This window comes from Xiphophorus hellerii, chromosome 18 (genome assembly GCF_003331165.1).
Source record: "Xiphophorus hellerii strain 12219 chromosome 18, Xiphophorus_hellerii-4.1, whole genome shotgun sequence".
In the NCBI taxonomy this organism is placed as follows: domain Eukaryota; kingdom Metazoa; phylum Chordata; class Actinopteri; order Cyprinodontiformes; family Poeciliidae; genus Xiphophorus; species Xiphophorus hellerii.
The window spans coordinates 11,330,700-11,357,841 of record NC_045689.1 but is presented as its reverse complement, the minus strand read 5'-3'; the positions used below and the strand labels follow the sequence as shown (position 1 = coordinate 11,357,841).

General features: G+C 39.3%; 1 protein-coding gene and 1 long non-coding RNA gene across 12 annotated transcripts in view; one reads left to right on the top strand and one right to left on the bottom strand.

Annotated features, from left to right (window-relative positions):
- LOC116737426 (chloride channel protein 2-like) overlaps positions 1-5,322 on the top strand; it is a 134,896-nt gene extending 129,574 nt beyond the window's left edge. For all 11 annotated transcript variants that reach the window (XM_032590550.1, XM_032590547.1, XM_032590548.1 and 8 more), the window contains 2 exons: positions 532-618; positions 2,139-5,322. In XM_032590550.1, the coding sequence (XP_032446441.1) occupies positions 532-618; positions 2,139-2,333 (282 nt within the window). In that variant the 3' untranslated portion in view covers positions 2,334-5,322. The remainder of the gene's footprint in view (positions 1-531; positions 619-2,138) is intronic.
- Positions 5,323-6,863: 1,541 nt separating this feature from the next.
- LOC116737427 (uncharacterized) lies at positions 6,864-10,644 on the bottom strand. Its single transcript, XR_004342819.1, has 3 exons — positions 9,794-10,644; positions 7,778-7,845; positions 6,864-7,252 (listed from the first exon to the last, which is right to left on the bottom strand). It is a non-coding gene; the product is annotated as an uncharacterized LOC116737427 (long non-coding RNA).
- Positions 10,645-27,142: the final 16,498 nt, after the last annotated feature.

Here is a 27,142-nt window from a genome sequence, read left to right as displayed (position 1 = left end):
AACAGGCTGATAATAAACCACAAGATTTCACTTTTATCTCACTTCCACACGCGTGTTGGTTCCTCTGTTCAACTTTCCATTTTTAGCTTCTAGCTATTTGGCATCTCCACATACAGTTGCAGCTCTTAAGTGGCTGTTAAGCCTCTTTTGTTGCCTACTGCGTTAATAAAGATGCTTTGCTACAAAATTGCAAAATAAAAAAAGCTTTTTTTATGTGCAGTTTAAACAGATCCAATTTTCCAACTGTGATTGTAATTAGCTTTGGCTAATTAGCAACTGCAGGGATAGTATTTTTTCCCCTTTTAAAGTGTGAATGTTCTTGGAAGTGTGGCCCAGGGATGTCCAAAGTATCTGTATCCAATTTAGCTGAACATGTTCAGTGAGTGTCTGGTGAATGAAGTGTTGGATAATTAAAGTCAGTGGTGCATTTCCTTAAATGAGCTCCATTTCAAGTCTGAAACATTCACAGAGCTGTCTCTGTGAAGGTTCTGGTTGGCTCTAAAGATTAATTCCATCTTTCAACTCCCGTAGACTCACACCATTTTCTCCCTGCTGGGCCTCGACCACGCCTACGTCACCAGCATCGGCCGTCTCATCGGGGTAGTTTCCCTCAAGGAGGTAAGTCTGGTTTCTTCCTCCTTTTTTGTGAGAATTGATATATAATCATTGCAGAATTGAATTCTGCTCATATCTGTGACATCCATTAGCACTGTCAGCGCGTTTGTTGTTTTTAAAAGTGTCTCATCAGCAGAGCTGTCGCTGTGCTAAACTAGAATACAGTTTCACAAAGGCGTTTCAGTCATCTTTAATGATTCCTCTTTTCTGCCTGTGATTTACTGTGGCAGACATAAGGCTCTTGCAAATTGCTGTCTCTTATCTATTGTCTCTGTCTGTCCTCTGCCCACGTCCCTCTCCTTACATATCTCCTGCCTCCCTAACAGCTCAAAAATCACTCTTTTTCAATTGGCCAGGAAGTAGAGAGAGGGTTGTTGCTAAGTGCAGGCACTGCTTTCCGGACCCTGACATTTAAAGCTTTTTTGTGCTTTGTTCTGCCATCAGACAAAAAGTTCACAGCAGACAAAAGCTGTTCTCCTTTACAGACATTCCTATTATGTCACAATATGTTTAGCACATATGATGAAGAAATATAACCAATTTTTATGCTTTTTTTCTTCCTTGTGTTGTTTCCAACCTAAAACAGGAAGACTGTTGTTTTTTTAACTGGAAAAGTTGTGTGAATCTGAAGCACATTGAAAACTGTTTCAAGTGTGAAAGTGGTTGTTTTTTTTTTGTAATATAACCACCTACCTGGTTTGAATAAAAATCAATCAGAAACAAATTTTAGATGAAATAAGGATTTCTTACTTTAAATGATGATTAGCATAAATAAAGTGGATCCAATACTTTACTGTGTCTAATAAATGGGAAGCTAAAAAAGCTAAACCTAAATTTTTCTGCCCAATTAAAAGACTTGTACTTTGTCCTGCATTTCTGAATGAATTGTAGCTCAGTAGTGCATCAATCCATCCATATTTCCATCGTCCTCCTCAAATCCCAAGATCTGATTATAAGTGGTAAAAGATTTTGGAGGGAAACCCACACACAACTCTTTCCCTAGCAGCAATATGCAGCTTATTCTTGTTCTCAGGAGGTAAATATAGCCTATTATTATTATTTTGCATTTTAATTTTTTATGGATTCCAATTTTCTACTCTAATTATAGTTCTTAACCCAAAATGTCTGTATTGAGTGAATGAAAAATATTTCAACCAAATAGCCAAAGAATTCCAGATGTAAAAACTGTTACTCACCTTCCATAAATATAATAAAGTCCTGTTATATTGAATATTTTTGCAAGGTATTTAAAACTCATTCTTTGTGCAAAACAGATAGTCTCACATATTTCATACTTAAAAGAAAGAAAAGTCTTTCTTTGGTGAAATCAAAATACATCAGAGTTTAACTTGACACAAAAAAGTGTCCCAAAGAAACCAACAGTAGAACTTAACCAACTGATGGACTGGACTGGGTATATTTCTGATTTCCTTTTTCAGCTTAGGATGAACGTCAGCCAAAAAATTATTCTGAACTGTCTTTTTTCGTTCCTTTCTTTTCTAAACTTGTCTTTATTCTTTTAGCTACGCAAAGCCATCGAGGGCTCTGTGACAGTAAAAGGCGTGAAGGTGCGTCCGCCTCTGGCCAGCTTCAGGGACAGTGGGACCAGCAGCAGCGAGACGGAGGCGACAGAGCTCCATAAGCTGTGGGACCGTCACAGGAACGTGTCGCTGCCAGGAGAACAACCCACGTCGGAGTCCGACGAGAAGTCCCAGTGAGGGAAAGCCGAGGACAAAAAGGAAGAAGAGGTGCAGGTGGGGGAAGAGGAGGTGGGTGATGCATTGAGATCTTTTAATCTCCAAAGCTACAAACTCCTCAGGGCTACAGATCATTATTTAAATATAGAAAGTTCTCCTATACCATTCTCCCTTCTCTCCACATCTGCCACTCTACCTCCTCCAACACCACCTCCTCGGCTTCTTTACTCACCCAGTGCTTCTTCCAGGAGCCTTGCAGTGGCCCAGCCAGACACTCCACAGGAAGTGTCGGGCTCTCCATTTACCCTTGGGGTCCCACAGTGTATCGTGTTTGTCACCTCCAAAGCTGGGACTGAGTTTTTAAAAAGGGATTTTTTTTTTGTAGACTTTTTTTTTTTTTGCTTGTGTTTAGAGTTGGAATCAAGGTTTGAAGATGCAAAATATGTCAAGCAAGTCTTCCATTTGAGTCCTGAAATTCAACAAGGAAGAATACTGTAATGTTTGTATGTACTGGGAGTGTGAATGTATGAAAGGAGAAAAATATGTGCATGAAAAGAAGGGCAGCACAGACTCTGTCATATAGGATTATTTTTTTTACTGCCTTTAGAACAAATTTCAGTCTTTATTGTCCTCTGTGACGAGGTTCAGTCTTGATAAATCAGGAGGTCTGGAAGAATCAGTTTGTCCCACTACCAAGCACTGAACTGATAAAGGGACAGATGCTGAAGTAGTTTGTTGTTTATGTCTTTTCCTGTGCATGCTCACCCCTCTACTGCGAGTCCTAGCGATTAGGCCGAGTGCAGCCAGGCCTGTTGGCACCATAATGTACACTCCCTTTATTCTGTAGCTCTGGCCTCAAGTGACATGAGGCTGAAATGCACACAAACACTTTGCAGCAGTGCACTCTGATGGTGGATGTTCTCTGCTTATTTAAATCGGACTCTCAGAGTTTCTGAGAGGGTTAGGGAAGATGAGGAGGACCAGAAGGAGGAAGGACAGGAATCAAATGGTTGTCTAGAAGAAAAAAGCAGCTCTGGATGCTCATCAATCTGAATTTAATCTCTATCTGAGCTGTTATTATATCATCTGAGACACTACACAAACCGCACTTATATAATGGTACAAAATGCTTATAAAATATTTATTGTCTGCTTAAAACCACTGACCGAAATCTATAACGAACCAACAGGGAGTGATTTAACTTGTTCAGTTGGACAAAATAACTAGAGTTTAGCTGCTGCATTATTGTTAGACTATTGTTAGCATGAATGTGTAACAGCACTGTGTTTTCTGATTCCTGACATGACGGATAACACTAAATACCTTACAATTAATAATTCATGTCTTCCATAGTTCCTTGTGTTAAGAGGAAAAACATTTCTTCCAGTTTCTCCCTCCTGTCCTAAACATCCTAAACGCATGCTTTAGGACCAGGCTAAGATTTTTGCCACCATTCTATTGCCTTATAAAAACACTCCCAGCCTCCCAATGTCTTCAGTGGTTTTAAATAGATTTTAGCATCTTTTCTTGTTTGGTTCTGCATAATAGGAAGTGTCTGCAGCGACAAAGCATGGCTTTGCATGAGAGAAAGCATGTGGCATTTATTTTATATGATCAAAACGCACCAAAAGCAACGCAGTCTATTGGCCGGTTGAATGATGTCTTGGATTTGCCATCCTGTGCCTGTATTTTCTGCCATTCTGCTGCGTCTCCCTCTTATCCAGTAATCTTTATTCATTACCTGATTTATAACCAGGTATCGGGGTCTTTGTGGGCTCAGAAACTTACAGATTAATATATTTAATATCATTCTTGTAATCTGAAATCATGATTTTGTGTCTTAACCAATCTCCCCTGTTGACACGTCTCTCTTTTTGTTTCTGGGGAGATTTTTCATGTTTTGTATTTGTTATCTTTTTGTCGCTTTTTTAATGATTTAAAAGCTATTTTTGTATATTTAACATGCTGTCTGAAACATTTCTACAGTCGAAATTTATTCGTGAAGTGCAAATACACTAACAGGGTGATAGCTTGCGATGTGTGTCTGACGGCAAACTGAAGAACCAGAATAATGAAGTTAAAGGAATGAACTTGCTCATTCCACAAGTGCCTCCTTCTCTTTTATCAGTGGGAATAAAACAGTGCTTCGCTCCTCATAGACATGTAGACCAGACACTTCTCACACTCATCCCAAAATATGTAAGTGGCTTGATGGTGTTTCATGGTAGTGTGGAGTCGCTGCCATGGCAACTGTGGTGTCTGCTCACCCCAGGGGGAGCTGAAAGCTCTCCTCTCATTTGGTTCTGTTCATTTGTTTGCGCCTTTCCATCGATTCTCATTGTTCTGCCGGGTCCTTTCACCTCGCCGCAGACATCTCATCTCATCTGCTGCAGAGAGAGGTCGCTTGCTCTTTATCACAGCCTGCATTAATCACAAGTTGCACATTTTCTTTTTATTAATGGATCTGCTTGTGGGTAATTGATTTGTGCAATAACAGTAGTTCATCTCATTTTCTAGACCTGTTTTAATTGATGACATGAATGCAAGATAACCTTATTTTTGTAAAGAAATCTGAAAAGAGTAAAAAGATTTATGTATACAAGAAGAAGTAGCATGGTAAGGTATTTGACTCTTTGTAGAGGAAGGTTTCCCAGAAGCCTCTGGAAATTAAAATTCACATTGCAACTGTAATCTGCACTCTTGGTGTCTCAGTTGGGCTTTTTGGAAACCTTATCTGGAAGACTGTGTGGCGTAGCTGCTCCTCTCATCCGAGCCTCCCCAGGCACAGTCAGTTTTATCATGCTTCCTTCCATCCTCTCCTTCAGTCAGAGTGGCTTTGATGAGCCCAGATCTTTTTTCCACTCCTTACGGGACTGTGCATTACAGCAAGCCATGAGGTCCAAACCAGAGCGAGAGAGAGGGGAGTAAAATCCCAGTTATTTTTCACATCGAAAATTAAAACATTGTTTTTTTGTACATCATGATGAATAAATATGATTTTAACAAACGAGTTTTTGTGTTGGAGTGTGTTTTCCGTCTGAGAGTCTCAGTCATGCTGCAGCTGTGCTCCTGTCCTCTGTCATCTTTAATTCCCCCTCCAGCGACAGCTGGAACGCACCTGCTCTCCTGTTTGTTCTCTCATTCCCCGTGGTGCAAACGCAGCCCTACTCAAACGTTTAGTTTGTCATAAATATTTTACACCTCCAAATGTCAAAGGTTTTCTTTTTCTACACCCGATTATCTGCAGTTGAGCTTTAAAATGAAAGATGTTCTGCATCAGATAATCAAAAAGTCAATCTTCATCTTGATTTATACACATTTTTGCATATTTTGCATACACACCAAGAGAGTTTCTGTTTTAAACACTCTAAAGTACAGTGATCAGTGACAGGAATTACCCTGTCTAATCACAGTTAGGTCTGGGTGGCCTTACTCAACAAAGGTGTTAGTGCATCACTTTGTTTCTATAGGAAGGATTTTTGTGTACTGACCTCCTAGAGTCAGATTGGGAAATTACCTAGACTTTTCCATCTTTAAAGGATGATGGAGGTGAAACATTTTTTTACAGATTGATCTTCAGTAGCCTTCAGTCTTGCAATAATTCTGAAGAAACCTCTGTCTGAAGATTGTTGCAGTAAGACAAGTTTATGACTGTCATGAAATGATTTATATCAGGGCAGCAGCAGCAATGTTTCACAGTAACAAGTCCTGCTGAGACCTTCAGTTGTTGGTAAGCACTGCTAATCTGCCTCATTTGCTCTTGTTGCTCCTCTTGAAAAAATCTGTGTGGCTGTATATTTAGAAAGTCAGGCAGAGATGGAGTCAGAAATATCATTGCCCATGAAAAAAAGTCTACAAAAAGAATAAATCAGAACTAAAATAATAGTGTTGCTAGACCAGAGTATGAAGATGTCAAATAATTCTAGAAAGGATTAAACTTTTCTTTTCTCTATGGTGCCCAAGTTTGGGAGTTCCACCACAGGAATACTTCAATAATCCTCCTGAAAATCTGTTATGAAAATCATGATTGTCTAACTGACCTGCAGAGATCACAGATAACATCAGTAAATAGCTGGTATGAACAAAAGAAAACCTCCTGCTAGTTTGAAAGGAAAATTCAGATTCTCTTTGTTTTTTCTGCATTGATTTGTTCCCCATGGTTCCTTCCCACAGACAAGGTTTTGTTGAGCTAAATTCCTGTTAACTGTTAAAATCAAGTGCAAGGTTTTGCCTGTCTATCATCGATGTGAGTGTAATAATTTTCACAGTTTTTAAAGTCTCTGTTGTACCTTTAATCTAAAACCCTCTGAGTGATGGGATGTTTATAGCAGGTCTGACCACTGTGTAACTGAGCTGAAAGTGAGAGATCTGAAGACATAGAGGAAGGAATCCTGTAAATGACACTTTATGTGATTTAGGATGTTTGAAGCAGTTGTTTGTAACACCATCTGTCCACGCTGGCAAAGTCTGCTTCAGGTAAGTGTTAAATAAAAGTTCTTGCTGCTGTGAGGAATTGATATGTAACTAAGCTGTTACAAGTTCACAATATAATAAAGTGTGTGTTTTCAGGTTTTATTTCAATTGAAAAGAAACCCAAGAATCAATTGTGGACAGTGACATCAAGTATGTAATAATGTTTAAGGACAAGAATGAACAAAAAGGCCAGTGTTACTAAAATCACCTCCACTCACTGGAATCAGTACTCATCTAAATGAAAGCTACGATTGTCATCGAGAGGACACAAAGGTCAAAGGTGAGCCTCTCTGCTGTAGGTATGGCCTCCCAGTGGCTCTGGTCCACTCGCCTCTGTGGTCCGTCGTACGGTCACCCACAGGGTCCCTTCAGGACTCAGGGTCCCTCTGACTGACGGGGGGATCCATGTCCTCTGGGAACAGGGATTTATGGGTGAAGGTGTTACTGATGCTCCCATCATCCAGAACCTGAAGAAGGAAGACAGAACATCAGAAAAAGAGAAGCAAAGGAAAACAAAACATGATCCAGAAACATTAACTTTAGTTGGTCAAGAGAGGAGCAAGAGCGGAAAACAGACAAAAAACAAGGTGAGAGGTCAAGCATGTAGTTTTTAAATGTCCAGCACTTTTGGATGCACAGCAGCAAATTACATTTCCATCACTGCCTGATTAAGGAGGTCAACTTGAGTTTTCATGGTCGTCAGTGGTAACAAACTAAGTCAGATTGAGGAACATTTTACTTCTACTGTCTGTCACTGTTCAGTTTGTTCTACATGAGGAACTTTTCTGACTTCTGATGATTACCTGCAAAACCAATAAGGAAAGTGGAAAGAACAAATGGAATTGTGAAAAGCAGATTGAGAAAATGTATGGAAACAACTGGCAGGCCATGGCCAGAATGTTTAGAGTTGGTAAAGCTGTACACGAGAATTACACCCACACAGGAAGGGCTAACATCGTTTGAAATAATTCACAAATGACCATACACATTACCTGTGTTCTCTCCAGATTTACAGAAAGCAGATGAGGAGCAGACATTGGAAGATTATATGATCAGGACTCTGAAACAGAAAGAGGTGTCAAATGCAAATTTACTGCCCTCTGTCTCTGCTCTCCCACAGGAAACCACTCCCATCAAGCCAGGAGATTGGGTCTACATTAAAGTCATCAAAAGAAAGAACTGAGCCAGCCCAGGGTGGGAGGGACCATTCCAAGTGCTGATAACTACACCAACCACAGTAAAGATTGCTGAGAGACCCAGCTGGATACATCTCAGTCACTGTAAGTTGCAGAGAGTGTTAGACCCCTAATTCAGAGTGGTGGGGAAGGCTGACTACAAAGGGGTCTGCTTATATTCATCCAGTCACTATGGACTGTCAGCACAGTGCTAAGCAAAGTAAACAAACCTCAACAGCTGCAGCAAAAAATGTCATCCCAGGGTCTCCATAACAACCATCACACAGCGTCTACATGAAAACCGGTTGCACAAGAGGACATTTTCTGTCTTACCATCATAAACATGTTTATGTTTGTTAAACTCCACTCCTTACTAGTAAACTGATCTGAACATAGAGCCAAATTGACACAGAAATGGTTCACCAGACACAAAGTCAACATTCTTCCTTGGCCAAAGCAGTCTGAAGACTCGAATCCTACAGAAAACCTGTGGGGGGAGCTAGTGAGCAGGAACTGTAATAGAGGACTCAGGGCTCTGGAAGAAAGATGTGCAAAGCTGAATGGCTAAATATCCATATTCTATCCAGATAACAAAAAGGTATTGACAACGAACTGCTAATTATGTATCAACTGTGACTTGATTAAAAATATTTTTTTAATAGTTGATTTGTTCCTGAAACTTAATTTAATGTAATCAAATCAAATTTATGATTTTCTATTTTTTTATTTCGAGGATTTGCTTCTGCAATAAGCATAAGGATTTCCCCACATCTTTAAAGAGACCAAACACTTCTTTGAATCTGTGCCTTCTATGTTGTCACGACGGCAACAGGCAGGCTGTATGAAAGATGCACAAATTTATCACGAATCTCCTCCAGTAGAGAGGACGGAGGTCGGTTTCTATTACTCCGATATTCCGCCAGAACAAGGATGTGCTTTAAGCAGCTCCCGGGGCTGTGGATCATTGATCTGAATAAATCGAAGGGACCGTGCGGTATTTTGATCAAACGGGCCTCCAACTAAAATGGACACATATGTAAATAACCTCGTTCTTCTGACTGACGTTTGCAGCTGTGAAGTAAAATTAGTCGTCTTGATTTTGATGTCAGTTGCGCTCCTGGCGCTGAGAGGCGCCTCTTCTTTACGTGTAGTTTCTGTTGTCGTGGAAACCGCAGGAAGGGAGACCTCGACTCGGCCGTGACGCCATCCCCTCCTCTTTTTCTCTGTTTTTTCCCTCCTGTCTTTTGCACTTTTTGGCTATCAACCCCACTATATGGCGGTAGAGTGATCCTATCACACATGCAGAGCAGCAAACAGGTGGCTGCTGTCCGCTCCCAGGCTGCATTGAGACGTGCGAGCGCCGGAGCTGCTGCTCGGTCTGTGTGTCTGAGACTGATGGACACGTCCTTACGCACTCCGTGACAAGGAGACGCGAAGAAAGGGTGTCACAATCTCCATCATGGGTGTGATCAGTTTGGATTAAAAGGTTGTAGGCAATTAAAGGTCGCAGGAAAATTAGAGCGAAAACAACGTCTGTGTTTATTATGAGATAGGAGCAATGGATCGATGATGTGGGTCGAGTCTGATGTTTGATTTCACGCGTGGAAGACAGGCGTGATAGTCTGGGTCTGGGTGACACAGGCAAAGGTCCGCGGAGAAACTGAGAGCAAACTGGGCTGGGGGCTTGTCTCCTGGCAACCTTCAAACCAGTAGCTGCATAAATTATGATATTTTAAAGGTACTTAACTTAAACTCCGTTTCTAGTCATATAAGAGTCTCCGAGGATTTTGCGTCAACGCAGGAGCAAAGAAAGAAGAAGAAGCGTGGTCCTACCTTGAAGCTAAACTGGGTCAGCGCGGTCAGAACCATGGTGTCAGGATGTGCCTTTCACGAGCCTAACAGCCGTTTAAACAGTGCATCCATCCATGGTGTCAGCAGCTCCTCAGTGTGTGTGTGTGCTTCTCACTGGCGTGCTCCCCTCACAGCGTCTCGCAACTCTCGCAGCATCGCGATGCTTAGGCTGCAAAATCCCAGCCCCTCGATGCTCACCCATGCACCGCAAAGCGTAAAAGCGCAAACCCTCTTCACGCACACGCACCCCTACACGCGCACACACACACGCGCACTGGTTCATATTGTGCTGTATCCAAATACATTAATGGAAAGTTGAGTGGGAGAGAAAGTGTAGTAAGCACACACATGGAAAAACGCGTTTAAACTACAGAATAAAGTCTAATCCATACACGGTGTTTTACGGTACAAGAGTTGTTTTGGTGTCACTGAAGCCGAAAACCGCAATCGGACAACCGGTATAAATAAAAGGTAAATTAAATAATAAATAAATAAACAGAGAGGTATATTTCAAATACATTAATGGAAAGTTGAGTGGAAGAAAAAGTGTAGTACCAACAAGAGCGAGCACAATCCTCTGGTGCGGAATGCAGCTAGAGTAAGAGCTTCAAGAGATAACCATGACATATTCAGGACCATGATTGTTACATTCTTTGTGTTATGCCACTTCTGAAAAAAAAAACAATTTGACAATCGCTTTGAGACCCCAACTCATATGAATCATTTGTATAAATCAAAAGCAGCAAAAGAAATGCAAAAAAAGAAAACGAAAAGATAAAACAGGCTTCCTCCATCGTGCTTATTTTAATTCTAGGAGAGCAAGTTAAAGCACTTCTTACCAACAGGCGCTTTGGAGCTGATGCAGCCCATTCTCGCTGCTGCATGTAGACCCCCCCCTTTAGAAGCGTAATCTATTACATTTCTTCCCGCAATCATCCACGTGTAAAGAGACGCAGAGCGTACCTCGCAGATGGAAAGCCTCCGTCCCTGTCCTCCGCTGGGTTCCGCCGCTGTGCTCACACCGCCGGACTGAAGCCTGTCAGACTGGAGGGGGGTCTGGCCATCACTTCTACTCAGCGCGGCAGCTTGTTTCTTCTAAATCCATACACACAAAGTTTTCTGCAGCTCTTCTAAAAGCCGAGACGGGATTGGCTGGAGTCACATGAGGGCGGAGTTGTGGGTGCACGCAGAGGAGGAGCTGGTTCTTCATTTAGGATTACATTTCCTGTCCGTGTTTACACCAGCTGACATCATAACAAAGGAGGGCTGTGTTTCAGTAACTCAGGTGTAGATAAGAGGAAAGCAGATGTCATCAAATCCAGACACTGATCATTTCTACATTGAGATCAACAGACTATAAGAGATTGACTTTTCTTGTCAATCTCTACTATTATGGAGGACCAAAACTGACATAATAAGAAATAAAAGCATAAATATATATTTAGTTTTTCCTTGTCCTTACACATGAGTTTCTGTCAAGAAATGTATACATTTTCTTTTGCATTTCCTCTAAATATGCGGGTTTTTTCAAGAAAAGTAGATATTTTGTTTTGTCTTTTCCTTTCTGTCTGCAACTCAGCCTCGGAAAAAAGGTAAAGCACTGAGTGTTGCAAAATGCTCACCTTGATTTTTAGCTTGGGTCCTGAGATGTTGCTTTAATCTGATGATCAGTTTGAGTTTCAACAGGCGATGTGGGCTCAGGGGTCGGGGTTGTCCTGGCATGCATTTCCATCTGCAAAAGTCGAAACTGTTGTTGCAAACACTTGAAGCGCTGTTCTTGTTGTGCAGAAACCTCTCTCTGCTTTTTCTCCTGAACTTCCTGTTGTTCCATGAACGCCTGAAGAATTCCAGCAATGAGGAGACCAGAGTTGGCTCTCTGGTCTCCTCATGCTCAGTGTCTCCAGCTGCTGCTGAAGCTCCTCGTTCCATTTCCTCCCTCTCTGACTGCTGGGAAGCCTCTTTGGTCTCAACCTGGTTTCCTTTTCTTGGGCGAACACCATTCTGCATGGCTCAAAAATTTGTTGAATGGGGGGAGTAAAAAAACAATTACTCACAAAAAGCAGAAAAAAGAAAAAAAAAAAAGTCCTGCCTCCTCAACTCAAAATCCTCACTTCTGACACCACATGTGATGGAGCGAGTTAAAAACAGGAGTCACAGGATATTTTAGAAAAATAGTTTTTGTTTTTATTTTAACCCAAAGATTATGAGTGACAAAAAGATAAACTGAGCTCATAAAAGAGGTAAAAAAAAAAAAAAAAAACTGAACTCAGCCAAAAATGCAAACAAACTGGCTGCACAAACAAACATAACTGACCTAACAAATAAATGACACCCAGGGGTTATATACTGGCTGATCAGACCAATTAAGACATAATAAACAGAATACAATTACTAACAAATAACAGTACAGCTAAGTTTGGCTAAACTAAATACCCAAAAACAAAAATCAAAAATATTAAACTTTAAATTCTAATATTTACTTAAATACAAAAATACATGCAAAACTTATCTAGACAAAGAAACTACAAATTCCCCCTGCCAGCAGGAACTAGTGGTGCAGACCAATCAGCATTTAAGCCTGCTGAGCCCTGGCCCCATCTTTTGTCTGCCAACTCCAAGGCAGGTAAGTACTGGCAAGAAATAAACTAAGAGTTAATCTTAAGCAGACAAAATAAACTTTAAGTTGATATAAATACATATGTTAACTAAATGTGCGTGCTAACAAATAGAACAAATGTATCCAAATCAACTAATAAATGCTTTATTGAATCTAAAGTGTTGTTGTGTTTGTAGAAAAAAAGTAAATTGTGCATAAAAAAAAGTTACCGACATAGTAGTGTGGCCCTGGGTTTGGCCATCACAAGAAATGAAGCACACGCTCTCTAAGATGTGCAAGATTTCATTCAGCTCCTCTTTCTTGTTTTCACTTGCAGAGGCTCCTGCAGGCAAAGACAAAACAGAAGAAATATGGATAGCGACACCTAAACTGGACACAGATATAACGTGTCAGTGGTGTGAAGCTAAAGCTTTAAAAGTAATCTAAGGTGATTTTAAAGTGTCACTGTGGGCGTGTTTCTACTACAGAACTCTTTTTCCGTGAATCAGGGTGTTTCTGTGAGTGCCTAAGGTTGGCTTAGAATCTTTGTTTAACTTGGTATGCATGTTTTTCAGAAAACCAGAGTTCTTCTAAAAATGCCACCCATGCTCGTAAAAAACAAACGCCTCAGAAAGTTCTTCTTGTTGTGATGCAACTTTGCAGTACGGGGAATTTCAAACCAATTCCCCGTACTGCTGGTGGTGCTGACATGAACAATCACTGCAAACTTAGTGGAAGTCTTCATATGCAAAAAAACTGTAATAAGTCTCCAAGTGCAGCATGCAGATAGCGTGAGGGTTCTCATTGCACCACATGTTGAAGGATTAAGCCATTGATATTTGAATTTTTCACAGCAAGAAATAAATTAGCATTTTCATCCTGTGTATAATTTATAAATGCATTATTTGGGGGTCAATATTATCAGTTTTGTTAAAGTGTGTACAAATTGGCAAATTGTTTTATTTTAGGTTGAAATTATTGCAGCATTCGCTTTTGATTACATACTGACTTACCAACACAAGGAATATTTTTTATCTATAATACATAATGTCTCTCTTTGACTATATAACATTTTATCTTGGAAATGACAGCCTGTGTTTGAATGAGATTACATGTATAAATAAAACGTAAAATAACAATGAAATGGCTTCTAAATTAGTTACATTTGCAAATACATTGTTTTTAGTGACTGGGCTGGTTGGTCCTGTGTTATAAACCAGGCAAGTCCAGATGAAACAGCAATACAACAGAAACCATACTGTGACCCACACGAGTTTGAGCAAATAAAATCTGTTCTCAATCCATGTTCACACATTTGCAAAACCTTTACATGTGGTACACACTGTTAGCAATGCACAATTGTACACATTGAATCTAAAGCAGGAAATCCTTCATATGAATGTGTCATTGTACGTTTCTTACAAAGCTAGTGCCATGAGTTTACAGAGGACTTTAGGGCTTGCCAGGCTCAGAAGATTTGCTGAACAACATCTTCAGCAAAACTCAACTGATGGAAAATATTTCCATGTAGACAAGCAGGCATAAAGTTTGCTTGGCAGCTGGATAGAGCTGCTGTTTTACACATACAGTGGAAAGGCGAATAGTTTATTTTATGTGAGCTTGTTTTTAATGGAACAAGAACATCTCATATCACGCAAAATAATTAATCAAGATGGTAAGCTTTGATAACAATGTTTTTATGATATGTACATTTTCTGAGTTGCTTCTCTAAAATGTAGCTATGTTGTGCATGTAGGTGTCAAAAAGTTCAAGTTTTCTGCACTGAGCTGATAAATGGTTTCCTCTATGCATGTGTTGAGTGACAATATCTGGAGCCTAATTCTCTTTATTGAACATAGAGACATGGAGAGGCTCCAATAGTAACTCAAATAAAACAAACTGTTCTTCTTTTAACACTTTTCTCAGATATCCTGACCCGTCTCCCAACCCCCCCGAATAAATATGTCACGCTCCTTTTTAAAATTTAGATATCATCTTGCCAACAAATCTGATATGGATTTTGATAAATCATTATGCTGACCCAATGCAAATGAGTGTTTGTGGGGCAGAGAGAGATGTTGTGAGAGATAAAAATGTGTTTTATATGTTTGTGTAATGGTCGTCTATCCATTTTTGTTACCATAAACAAAAATGGTGATTTTGGTGGTCAAAATCACCATGTTCGGGCTGTTTTTTGATAAGTTACATTTATTTTTTTGCGGCTGGAAATTCCTTTTCAAGCCTCTATGGTTCTCTGTTGGAGCTATTTATTCTTTATTTCTTTATCCATTTGAATTTTGTTAGTTTATTTTTAAATTTCTATTTTTTATTTCTATTTCGCTAAAAATGTCTGATGTAAAGAGCAAAGAGGATGGCACTCAGATGTCACAAAAGAAAATAAACATCAAATTCACACAAAAGGGTTTGGAGTTTTATATAAAAACATGTCAAGAAAAACGAAGTTTAAAGTGTAAACAAGCTTCAAAATTTGTGGAGAAAATTTCCGCATTAATGGCGTCACAAGAAAATGTTAAGAAAGTGTCTCCTGACTTTGTTAAGTTTATTAAGTGCTATCAAGATGCAACCGATTTACATGAATCCTTTTTAAGTTTGCTATTGCCAGAAGAAGAGAAAAGGCAAGCTGTGTATTTTCAGTCCAATGTGACGGCATCCTCTGATTTTATGGATATTGTATAAAGGTTTGGTTGCATGAAGCAGGAGATCCATGTACTGAATAGAAAAATAACATTGATGATCAAGTTGTTGCAGATCTGGATGAGGCCTGTTTAAGCCTGTCATCAGACTTAAACAAAGGCAGAAACAACTTCAAATGGATCAGATGAGAGTAAAAGTTGATTCTTCAACTCAAGCAACACAGCAAACGCAATTTCAATCTCCCTCTTTGAGAACTGACAGAATGATATTGTGAACGTCATGCAAAGACAAAATGACACCACTGCCTTACTTGTAAAACAAAACTTATCGTCTGTTCTCCCATCCAGAAATATCCCTGTGTTTGATGGGGACCCCCTGCAGTACAGATCATTTATGAATGCCTTTGAGAAACGAGTGGAAGCTAAAACTGACAACAAGAGCGACTGTTTGCAGTTCACTAGGAGGCAGCCTAAAGATCTGGTGCATAGTTGTCAGCACTTAGGTTATTCCAAAGCCAAACATCTTCTTGAAGAACATTTTTGAAATTAAAATAAAATTGCTTCTGCATATATGGAGAAGATTATGAGTTGGACACCAATAAAAGGGGATGATGTGAAAAGTCTTCAATCATTCTCTCTTTTCCTTCAAGGATGTCCAAATCTAACACAATAAATTGTTTTCATGAAAGAATTGGATTTACCTTCAAATATGAGAACAATCGTCCTGAAACTCCCATACAAACTGAGGGGAAAATGGAGAGTTACTGCTTATGAGCTGCAGGAACAAAATAGTTACCGAACATTGTTCACTGATCTGGTTGCTTTTATAATAAAAGAAGTAAAAGTAGCATCAGATCCAGTGTTTGGCAATATCCAAGCCCCACCAACTGGAAGCAACTCTAAAGTTTCAAGTTCCAGCAGGCAAAGGAAAAAAAGGAAGCAGTTTTGCCACTAATGTCAGCACAATTACAGAAGCCAGAACTCCCTCAACTGAAAAGAAGACCAAGTCTACTGTTCTTCACAGCTGCTTGTTTTGTTTACAAAGAAATCATCTATTGGAAAACTGTATGCAGTTTAAAGCTAAAATGCATCAGGACAAGTTGACCTTCATTAAACAAAAAGGGATTTGTTTTGGTTGTCTGAAAGTTGGTCACACAATCAAAGATTGCAGGAGTCGTTTGGATTGCTGGATTGGATTGGTCACCAAAAGCATCCAGGGGTTCTTCACATAGAGCAAAAGAAGCCAGGAGCCTCTTCAGAACAAACCCAACAGACAACAAGGTCTCATGTCAACGTCTTAACTGCAACCACTCAGACATGTGGGCATATTGGGGCCGGTCATGATGATGACACTGTTTTCCTGTTGTTGCAGTTAAAGTTAAAAGTCAAAAGAGCAACAAAGTTGTACAAGCTTATGCATTTATTGATCCAAGAAGTTCAGGTACGTTCTGTACAGAAACTCTGGCAAAACATCTGAACTTAAAGGGAAAAGGACAAATATTAGGCTGAGAACAATGAGCCTAAAGAAAAATTATCCAGAAAATCAAAAGAAAGAACTGAAAAAGCAGATGGAAAGATTCAAGACCACTCTGAAGAAAGAAAATCTGACTCCTGAAGGCTTGGCCAAGGCAGAACTATCTATCATTCAGTTTGCACAACAACAGAAATTTACAACTGAAATGGCTTTAGTCACTAGTGGCCTTAAATCAGTCTCCAAGAGAAGTTCTCTATACAAGCTTGACCCAGTATTGGTTGCTGGGGTCCTCAGAGTGGGTGGCAGGTTGAATAAAACAGCCATACCTGTTGAAACAAAGCATCCTGTAATTTTGGCAAAGGATATGTACGTACTGTATGTCTACACTGATTTTACACCATATTCATCAACAGTTGGGACATGCAGGACAATCTTATATGCTGTCAAGATTAAGACAAAAATACTGAATAATAAATGCTAATTCAGCTGCCAGAAAAATCATCTCTCATTGTGTTATTTACAGACATAACAGAGGAAAGTTTGTTAAACAAAAGATGGCAAACCTGCCAGAAAAAAGAGTTCTGCCAGCCACCGCTCCTTTCACAAACGTTGGAGTGAATTACTTTGGTCCTGTAAGTGTTAAGAGGACAAAGTCTCCTGAAAAGGTATGGAGTTCTGTTCACTTGTTTCACCAGCCGTGCAGTACATCTGGAAATTGCATACACCCTTGATACATACTCCTGTATAAATGCAGTCCGCAGGTTCATCTGTAGAAGAGGCCCAGTTTCCACCATCAGATCTGATAATGCCACAAATTTTGTTAGTGCAAATCGAGAGCTGAAAGAGAGTTTGGCTAAACTGAACCATGCTAAAATTCAAAATGCTTTTGTGCAGGATGGAATCAAATGGAACTTGAAACATCCCTGCAGCCTCTCACCAAGGTGGGGTTTGGGAGCGTCTGATTCATTCCATGAGAAGTATTTTAGTCTCAGTTCTTAAAGAACAAGTTTTGGATGATGAAGGACTTCAAACAATCTTTTGCGAAGTTGAAGCCATATTAAACGACAAACCCATTACCAAAGTTTCAGATGACTCAAATGATCTTGAGGCACTCACATCCAACCATTTGTTGTTGCTGAAAAACATCCCAGTTTTGCCACCAGGACTGTTCAGCCAAAAAGATCTTTATGTCAGGAAAAGGTGGAAACAAGTGCAATACATGGCAGAGCTGTTCTGGGAAAGATGACTTTCTGAGTACTTACCTCTGATGCAGGAAAGACAAAAATGGACAAAAACTAAAAGATGTGTCATTCCTGGAGATGTTGTCTTAATTGCAGACTCTACAGCGCCAAGAGGATCATGGATGATGACTAAAGTCTTGAGTGTAAACCAAGATGCAAAAGGCTTGGTGCGTTCTGTGCAATTACAAACAAAGACCAGTGTTTTGGAAAGACCTGTGACTTGTTGCTACTGGAAGCATCACCCTGGGGGAATTAAGAACATGCTTGAGGGAATAGCTTCTTTTCCTTTTTAAAGTAATTGTGACAGTATTCACAATTAGGGGCCGGAGTTTTGGAGTTATTTATTCTTTATTTCTTTATCAATTTGAATTTTGTTAGTGTATTCTTAAATTTCTATTTTTGGTATTACTTACAGAGTTTATTTGCAGGTTAATAATTGTTGATTTTATTTATTTTTTGTTTTCTTATTTTAAGAATATTATATTATAATATATATCTGTTATATTGTTTTCAGGTATGTCTTAATAAATTAGGAAAAAAATAATTAAGAATTAGGGCGAAAAAACTTGAAACCAATGAAATATCAAACACAAACAGCTAATTACTAAATTCAATATCTGTTTAGAAAAAACCCAAAAAGCATCTTTGTACAAGATTAAAAAAACTGAAAACAAGAAATCATAAAACGTGAAGCACTTCCTTTCATAGGGTTTTTAAACCCACTCTGCATAATCAGTGGTAACTGCAGTATAAAGACATAATTAACAGTGAGCCAACAATAGTGAACCGACAGCCAGGCTTGCAAGACTCTAACATCCTCTAACATGGAGCAAGTGGCACATTATCATTTTTATTTCTTTGTTATCATGACTTGCTAGAAGAGCACCCAGCTGTTCATCTGTCCTTACAGAAGGGAGTGCAGAAGCTGTACAGAGACAGCCAGCAGTAAATCATCCATGTGAATCAGATGGAGCTGACACCTCCAGATGTGTTTGTTCTGTCAGTTCAGCTATGTGTCTGAACAGAAAGACATAGAAAGACATAAAGTATTTTTCTTTTTTGCATACAGTAAACCCTGTTTAGTCACCAACAGGGAAATATTTATCTGCAGTCAGACTGCGGCTTGTTTTAGGGTATTTAAGATAACATAAATTAGAATCAAATCAAACTACAAGATAACTCAAAACAACCCAAGATCCTAACACAGAAGACTTGTTCTTATAGCTGCAGTTTTGTCCACTTTTCAATTATGCACATTTTATTGTTGGTATCTGACCTACAAACCCAATGAAATTAGGTTTAAGGTTGTAACATGACAAAATAAAAGTTCAAGTGGTCTGAGTGCTTCTTTTAACATCAGACAATGTGCCTGATGCTTGGTGGCCACCTTCTTTTTATTTTATTGGTCATTTTAAAACAATGGTCATGATAAAAAAAGGACTGAAATCAGTTTTCCATCTTGTAGTACTGTAGCCACCATGACCCTGGTCTGGGTAACTGATGGAAAATGGCTGGTTGGCTGATCTTGAGGCTGTGTATTTGTGTTTATCTCATACCTCCAGCCATTTTCCACTGCAAATTAGAAGCTTCTTGGAATCCTGGTTTAACCTTGAAACAGCTGCTCTAATAGAGGAAGGCTTGTTATTCCAACAAAATGCCTAGTATAGCACTATTTGAGTGTATAACTAAAGATTTTCTGACGTTACAGAGGATGCTTACAACCTCAGAATCTTTACCCATTAATTGCCTGCGTTCAAAGTTCAGCAACCAAATCTAAAAAACAACAACATAAAAACAACAACCACAACAGCAACATCATTCATACAAAAAGTTTTTTTTTTTTTGATAAAAGCAATATTAAATTTTTAAGTTAAGGCCAGATGTAAAATCTCAATAAGATCGACTTTCTTGAAATTACTTGACCACATGTTGGTGAACTTGTGGCATACAGTATATTGTAGAACGAGCTGGCATGCAAGCGTTTAAACATTACATGATTGACTTCTTAAGGACTTTAAGCCACAAACGCTGTCACTTTCAAACATGCATTGCACAAAGCAGTCAGTCTAATCATTAACACAATAACACACACATTTTTTAACAATCTATAAAGCCTGAGTGTTTTTGTTCTTCCGTGTTAAGGTGAACCCCCTGTGGCTCTGTATCACAAATAAAACCCCTCCAGTAATACTTACAGCAAAAGACATATAAACATTTATTTACTTTCACTGCTCAGTGGGAAGAAACACATTAACAATAAAAATCAGACTGCAGTTTGTTATTTCATTACTTTGGCTGAATCATGATTAGCTGCCTCATTAGAAAAACTGCTACACTGCTTTCATAGACTTGAGCTTTTTTTGTTAAAGGTAGCAAACATCTCATTCATATTTAACTCTTTAACTTTCAGTTAAATTAGAAGAGTTTGAAACGGGAGGGAGGGGCTGAGCAACTGGACCCGGCTCTGTGTTTGGGAGCCGAGAACAGAAGAGAGAACAGATAGAAAAAACAGAAGGCTGCCTTTATTTCTCACCATCTTCAACGTAGAGCTCCTAAAACAACAAAATAAAATCTGAATATTTTTCTCTATTAAACCTGGTGCTTTAAGTGTTACATTTAAATTATGATACTCCCCATATATTCATTTCTATCTACTTATTTGATCTCGGTCACCCAGGACATACCAAAACTGAAAAAGGCTTAAAAATAAAGCAACTTAAGTAATAATTTAAATAGCCCATAACTTGTATTGGGAGCCATTTCAACAAATCAATGTTTATGAGGAATTTTATTAAGAGGTGTCACTCATTAAAACTTTAGATCAGATCGTCAGACTGAACAAAACTCGTATCTAAGCAGCATTTGAATTTTAGTTTTACTTCTCTGCAGGCTGCTTACTGAAATAAAACATGTTTGATGTCCATTACTTGTCATTTTTGGTCCTGCAGCTTGAATGTGCTTGAATTTTACGTTACATTTCAATGGAACTTCACCGACCCACCCCAAAATTGCTCATAAGAAATTTTCCTGTTTATGGTCCCCCCCTAATAATGAGATGGGATTTACGCCCTTGACTGCCACAGAACATCAAACACTTCAATTTCTTTTAATCAAGCTTCTCAAGACAAATTCAGTCAACCACAAGATGAACTTCAGAAAGAGCTATCCTTTGCTCAACTGACCTGATGTCAAAATCTGATCTTTTGACATCAAATACTTTGAGCAAAGTATAAGTATAAAAAATACTTATTCATCCAAACTACAGTGGATTCACTAGAAATGGATTTTACACTTAGAAGAAAACTTTCAGTATTGGTGTACTCACATGGATGTGAGCTGTACACACATAGTAAATAGAGGTTTTATTTCTGTGCCCAGAGGAACAGTTCTTGGAAAAATTCAGCAAAGAAATGATCTTTCTAGGAGACACTCTAAGCTTTTGGGTAAATTTATAATTACAAAATGATCTCATTCAACTAAAGGTACATTTGATTTTTTAATTTGTACATTTGACATATAACCCATTCTGACACAAAAATAAATCTTATGTATTTTTTATATAATTAAATTATGAAAAAAGTAAACATATTGTCCTCAAAGTGAATTTGAGAAGGGCAAAGCTCTGATGGCAACTGGTCAGAGCATCCTGTGTACCTCTTGTGGAGAGTTTTCGATTGGAAAAGAGCACTATATATTAAAAGAGGTCAAAAAATAAGAAAGAAGAAAATAGGCATGTATTACTACTGATATCCTAATTGATATTTACCATTATTTTTGCCTTAATAAGATTTTCTCTATGTTCTGTAGATTCCTGATGGTCTCACTAGGGATTGTTTTGTCAGGAAAGGGGAGACCAACACTCAGGTGGTCATTAAGTTTTCTAGTAAATGCTGGATAAATGACTTTAATAATTTTAAGGTATTGGAAAAAGACTTGAATCTTAGCATAGGTTTTGCAGGGACAATTTGCACTGTCAAATGGAAGGAGGCTGGGCTCCACTCCACACTCAAGTCCCGCCTCGCGCGTGTTTCTTGCTGGGAACTAAAACTATAAAATGAAGCGTTTTAGCACGATAACAGAGACGCGGTGTGAAGTTAGAGTTCACCTAGTGAACTGCTGTACGGACACTTGAGACAGACTGATGCTTTAACCAGCCAGGGTGCGAAGAGACGTCGCTGACCGGGTTTCTTGTCACTTCCAAGCCGAAAATCCCTCCATCTAGTCGCCGGGTGAGGTACGGAGCAGAGCCATGGCGGGGGACGGTTCGGACCAGCGAGCCCTGCAGTATGAACAAACTTTGGTGAGTTTCACTTGTTGCATTTTGGCACTTTCGTATTTATCAACGGCAAGGGGCGCCGTATAGGGGGGAAAAGTTATGACAATTCAAAGGGCCCCTGACTAGCAGGGGGCCCTCCACAATTTTTTATTCATGTATTTATTTTTTTTGTTCATAGAATTTTTTTTAAAAAGGGGGCTCTGTCAATTACAAAATTAATTATATTGTGCTTTCTAAAATTGTTTTTAGCAGTAAAAATGAAATGTTACCACTCCCAGACCAAAGAGCACATATTTGCCCTGAATCCTCCCCCTGGATCTGCATGAAATGGTTCGTTCCTGCTTGGAGCGCTTCATGTTCAGCAGCAGTCAGTACAAGACAAGAACGACTGTGGCAGTTTCTATGCTGCTAAGAAAAATACTAAAGTAGGGTTTTCAAAAAATAGATAGACAGTGAAAGAAAACGGTAAAAGTGTCTATTTGTAACCCAGTTTTTCTCCGGGAGGTGGGTAGATTGTGTGAGATTTTCAACCATTCAGCAGTTAGCTTAGCTACAGACTACTGTTTGCCTCCATTTCACTAGCATTTAAAGAATAAAGGAGAAATATTACCAAGATATTCATATATTTAACTTGTCCCTGCACCTTTTACCACACTTAACAACAGGTGAGTCAGTCAGCAGCAGCTCTAACCCATGTCCCACCTGACCTGCCTTCTCCTAAGTGAAATTAAAGCTGCAGTATGTAACTTTTATAAAAAAAAATTTTAACATATTTGTTAAAACTATCATTATGTTATGACAGTATGGCATGAGAGATAATCTGTGAAAAATCTATTTCCTCTGCCTTCTCCCAGTACTATCTGGAAACAACTAATCAGAGACAGGAGAGTTTTAATGCTGTCGATCACAATCTCATGTGGCTGCTCATCCCTATGCAGCAGCTAGCATAGCCTGTTGTGAATGCTCAGTCTAGTTAGCAAAGCTACCAATGACAGGAGCAGATAAACATTTTCCTGTAATAAGTTGTTTTTCCACCATTAGCGCATTTAGCAGTGAGTGAATGAGGTTGACTGACAGCGCTAAGAGCGCTACTGGTCCCACTGGTTCTGATTGGTTGTTTTGGTCGGAACGTTGCATTACTTTAGCTAGCAATAGTAGTTCAGGTAGGAGGTGGAGGAGATTGATTGTTTTCACAGATTATCTGTCTCATACCAAACTGTCACAACATGGTGACAGTTTTAACAAATATGGAGAAAACATATTTTTTATTAAAGTTACATACTGCAATTAAAGTTTTTGTCATGGGGCCCAAGATTCCTGGGAGCGCCCCTGATACTCTATCACATCACACATTACATAGTGCGTCCACTTCACACTTGAGCAAAAAACTGTTTAATACCAATGATCCTGTAAGAGGCCTCTATTTGTTCCAGTAATAGACTATGTCACTAAAATTAGGAGTTTCTGCATCCTGGACTTTATACTGATGGATATGTACATTCATCTCAGGGCTAAATGTGTCACTTTTCTCCTCTGCAGATGTATGGGCGTTACACCCAGGAACTCGGGGTAACCGCCAAAGAGGAGGCGGCCCGGCTGAGGGAGAGCGGGCAGGGGCGGTCTATCAGTGAGCGCAGCCGGATCCTGGATTCTCTGAAGAACGACAAAGGACGCTGCGCCAAGTGCCGCAGTAAGTACAAGCAAGCAACTCCCATTAGTCAGAATGTGGTCCATGTGAAGCTGCAGAAGTAATCTTTAAATTCAAAGTAAGTGCTCTGACTATCATGTTTCAGAGTGTTCGATAATCAGGTCTGCTGTGCAAAAGTGAGTGGCCTTCATAACTGAAAAAGGTCATTTAACATCATACTTAAGAGGAGCTGTCAGTCCAGTGATTGGACCACTCTTAATAAGATTCAGACCTCTGACTGCAATAATGTCATTAAGGGTTTGTCATGAGGGCCTTTTAATTTCAACCTGGCGCCTCTTTTTAATTAGTTATTGTCTTCCAGTGTCAATATCACAGGATATAAATTTTTTTTAAAAACCATTTATTGAAAAAATGTGAGTCAAAAGTGTGTGTAAACACAGATTAGAACGTAGATCTGACACTATGTATGCCTAATCAACCATTGTGATGATTGTTTTCATTACTTTGGTGACAGAAATACAATGCTGGAACCTCCTTTTTTGGGTCTGAACTGGATGTGGTTCTCAATGCTCAATTGCTAAGGAAGCTCAGGCTGTCTCGGACAACAGATCAGAAAGCTATAAATTAAGCAGCATCAGACAATCATCATAACAAGAATTTCTTCTTCATAGTCTGTCAGCATCACATGAACGTTCAGAGCCCTGCAGTGAACAGGGGATTCACGTGAATCGTCCTTCAACTTTCTCTGGTTTGTTAGTAGTGAAAACAAGGGTGTGTGTATGAGAGCAAGTGTGTGTGACCGAGTTACAAAATGAAGTGAGATAAAGCAGAACACAACAGAAAAATATGGGCTGTTAACAGGAGTTGGAGGAATTCTTTGAGATTGATGTGGCAGATGAGAAAAGGCTTCTGATTTCACCTTACTCGATAACTCTGGAGTGTTCCTCACTGGTATGTCTAACTTTTAAGACAAAACACACACTGTCCAACTAGCCCTACAAGATGTAGAATCTGGAATATTTCTCTTCTGTTATGAAATAATTTATTGAACCCAAAAAATTTAACCCTTCAGCATCATCAAGATGTTATTCAGTTTAGAGCTAATATCAATTGTCAATGTTAAGTTTTAAAAACTTGACACTTTTAAAAACAGGATAAAACTGCACCCAAGTGTTGTACAAAGATAATAACACAATAGAATAAACTAACGAAAGAGAAAATAAAACTAAAACATCACAACAGAAAAGTTAGCTTATCAGGTCTCAATTAAATGCTAATGAATAACAATATGTTTCAAGAAGCGTTTTAAAATGACCCAGACTGTACTCAGCTCTGATCTGGAATAGGAGCAACAACGGAGAAAGCCTGATCACATTTGTGTCAACTGTGTTGCCCTTTAACTGATCTCACCTCATTTAGCTAATTTCTGTTCTAAATAAGAAATCCCAGTTTTCCAGTATGTACAACTCATCAGCCTGGTGTCACTTCTCATTCTGTGACAGCAGAGAGCCCTCTAGTGTCGCCAAAGCATAACTGCAGGCAGCTTGATCACCGTTTTTCCTGGCAGCTGATGAATCAGTCTTCCATTACTTCACCAGCTCTTGTACTCTTCAGATGGATCAGAACACCAGTAGAGGTGCCAGTGATTCAATTGATTAGCTCAGCAGGCTGCCGCAATTATGAGAGATGTTGTTTGGACAGCAGTTCAGCCTTATGCTCACTTGTATGCCTGCAGGAAAAAAAGGCAGATATGAACACACAGCAAGGGAGAGCCATTAAAAATGTTGTAGAGGATGAAAGTACTTGGGAATCTGACACATTCAGACACTTTGTCATTTTATGTGCTTTATGGCTGCAGAAAATGTGTTGAGTGTGTACAAACAAGAAGAAACACACTGCTTACAGGAGACCCATATGTATCTATATTTTATTCATGACACACACTCGCATGTGCACGCGGTCTTTCTCATTTGTTGTGGTATAATGATGCTGAATGCTGCAGCCAACGGCATTATCAACATGTCATCAGCCATCTCTGTCCCCAAGGAGGCCGTCATTTTTTCAGCTCTCTTCAGTGTATGAGAGAGAGAGAGAAAGAGAGAGTGGGGCTGTACAAGCTGTACCAGCCCCACTCCAGATATTCTTCTCAGTAAAACGCAGTGACAGCGGAGCAGCTTGAGCAGCAGGTATCATGTCTGTAGTTATTGCCAGCGGTGTTGCAGATTGTCGATAAGTTACAGCTGACTCGTGGCAGTTCAGACGACTATCGTCTGTTCATATGTAAACACGATCAGTTTGGATATTGCTATTTTGAAGAAATAAATAAAATATTCTGATTATTAGCCCCTGCTAATCAAAGAACTTGGCTTTTCAAATGTTAAAGCAACATGGCAAGAGTTTTCAGTGAAATTAGTCAATAGCTTTATAATATTGCTTGTCAATAAAACATCATATCTTGGTCAACTTTTCTATTTAGTTTCTTTTCCAAATTCCATACTTTGGAGTTTGATTCCAAATTCCAAAATTTATTCTTTATACACGGAACACTTTTTATCCTTTACTAGCTGACTACTGTGGACATGTCTTAGTCTTAAAGTCTTAATAAACTTTTATATCTGCTTATGTCCACGTTTTATGTTTGGCCCATTTAATTTTCAAAATAAAATGGACTTTTTTTTTCCCATTTACTTCAACTTGTGTTGTGCAATTTTTGTTGTTGTTTTTTTTGCAAACAAAAAAACAACAGAACATTTTGTTGCAAAAACACCCCAACAAAACATTTAAACATGTCCAAGCCATCAAATAAGGCACATGGTAATTGATCAGAAAACATATTCTGTTTTTGTCATTTTTTTTGTCTGTCTTTATTTCTGGATGCAACAACAAGCACATATTAAAAAATGAGGATCATTATATGCTAGCTTTGGACAAAACGTTTGGCTCTTTTCCTCTTTAATCTTGCCCGGGATCTTCCGAGTCCTTGGCGAGTGACGCTCTCCGTGCAGCGACGTGCAGCGACCGCGTGCTGGTAAAACGAAACAACACAACGTGTTGACGTCACAGATCACAGAGTTTAATCTCATACAAAGCAATGAACAACAAAGCTGCAGAGGAACAGAGATATACATTTTATACAGACTACACAAAACAGACAACACGAAACACATAAGACAGACAAAGGCGCCCAAAATGTGGAGGAAAAGATGAAAAAAACCTCTCCGTTGGCTTGCTGACTTGTACTTTTAATGAAAGAGGTGTTTCCCTATTTAATATATGCAGTCAAGGCGTTCCGTTCTTTGACCAATTAGAAACTTCCTCAACACCCAGAGATCCTGGGACTCCCCCTATCTCAGCTCCGATGTCTGGCTTTTATCTAAGTCAAAGGGCGGACGACTTCGTCCTGGGCCGCGCCAGGTACGGGGAGAGGCGCCAAGAAGTCTCT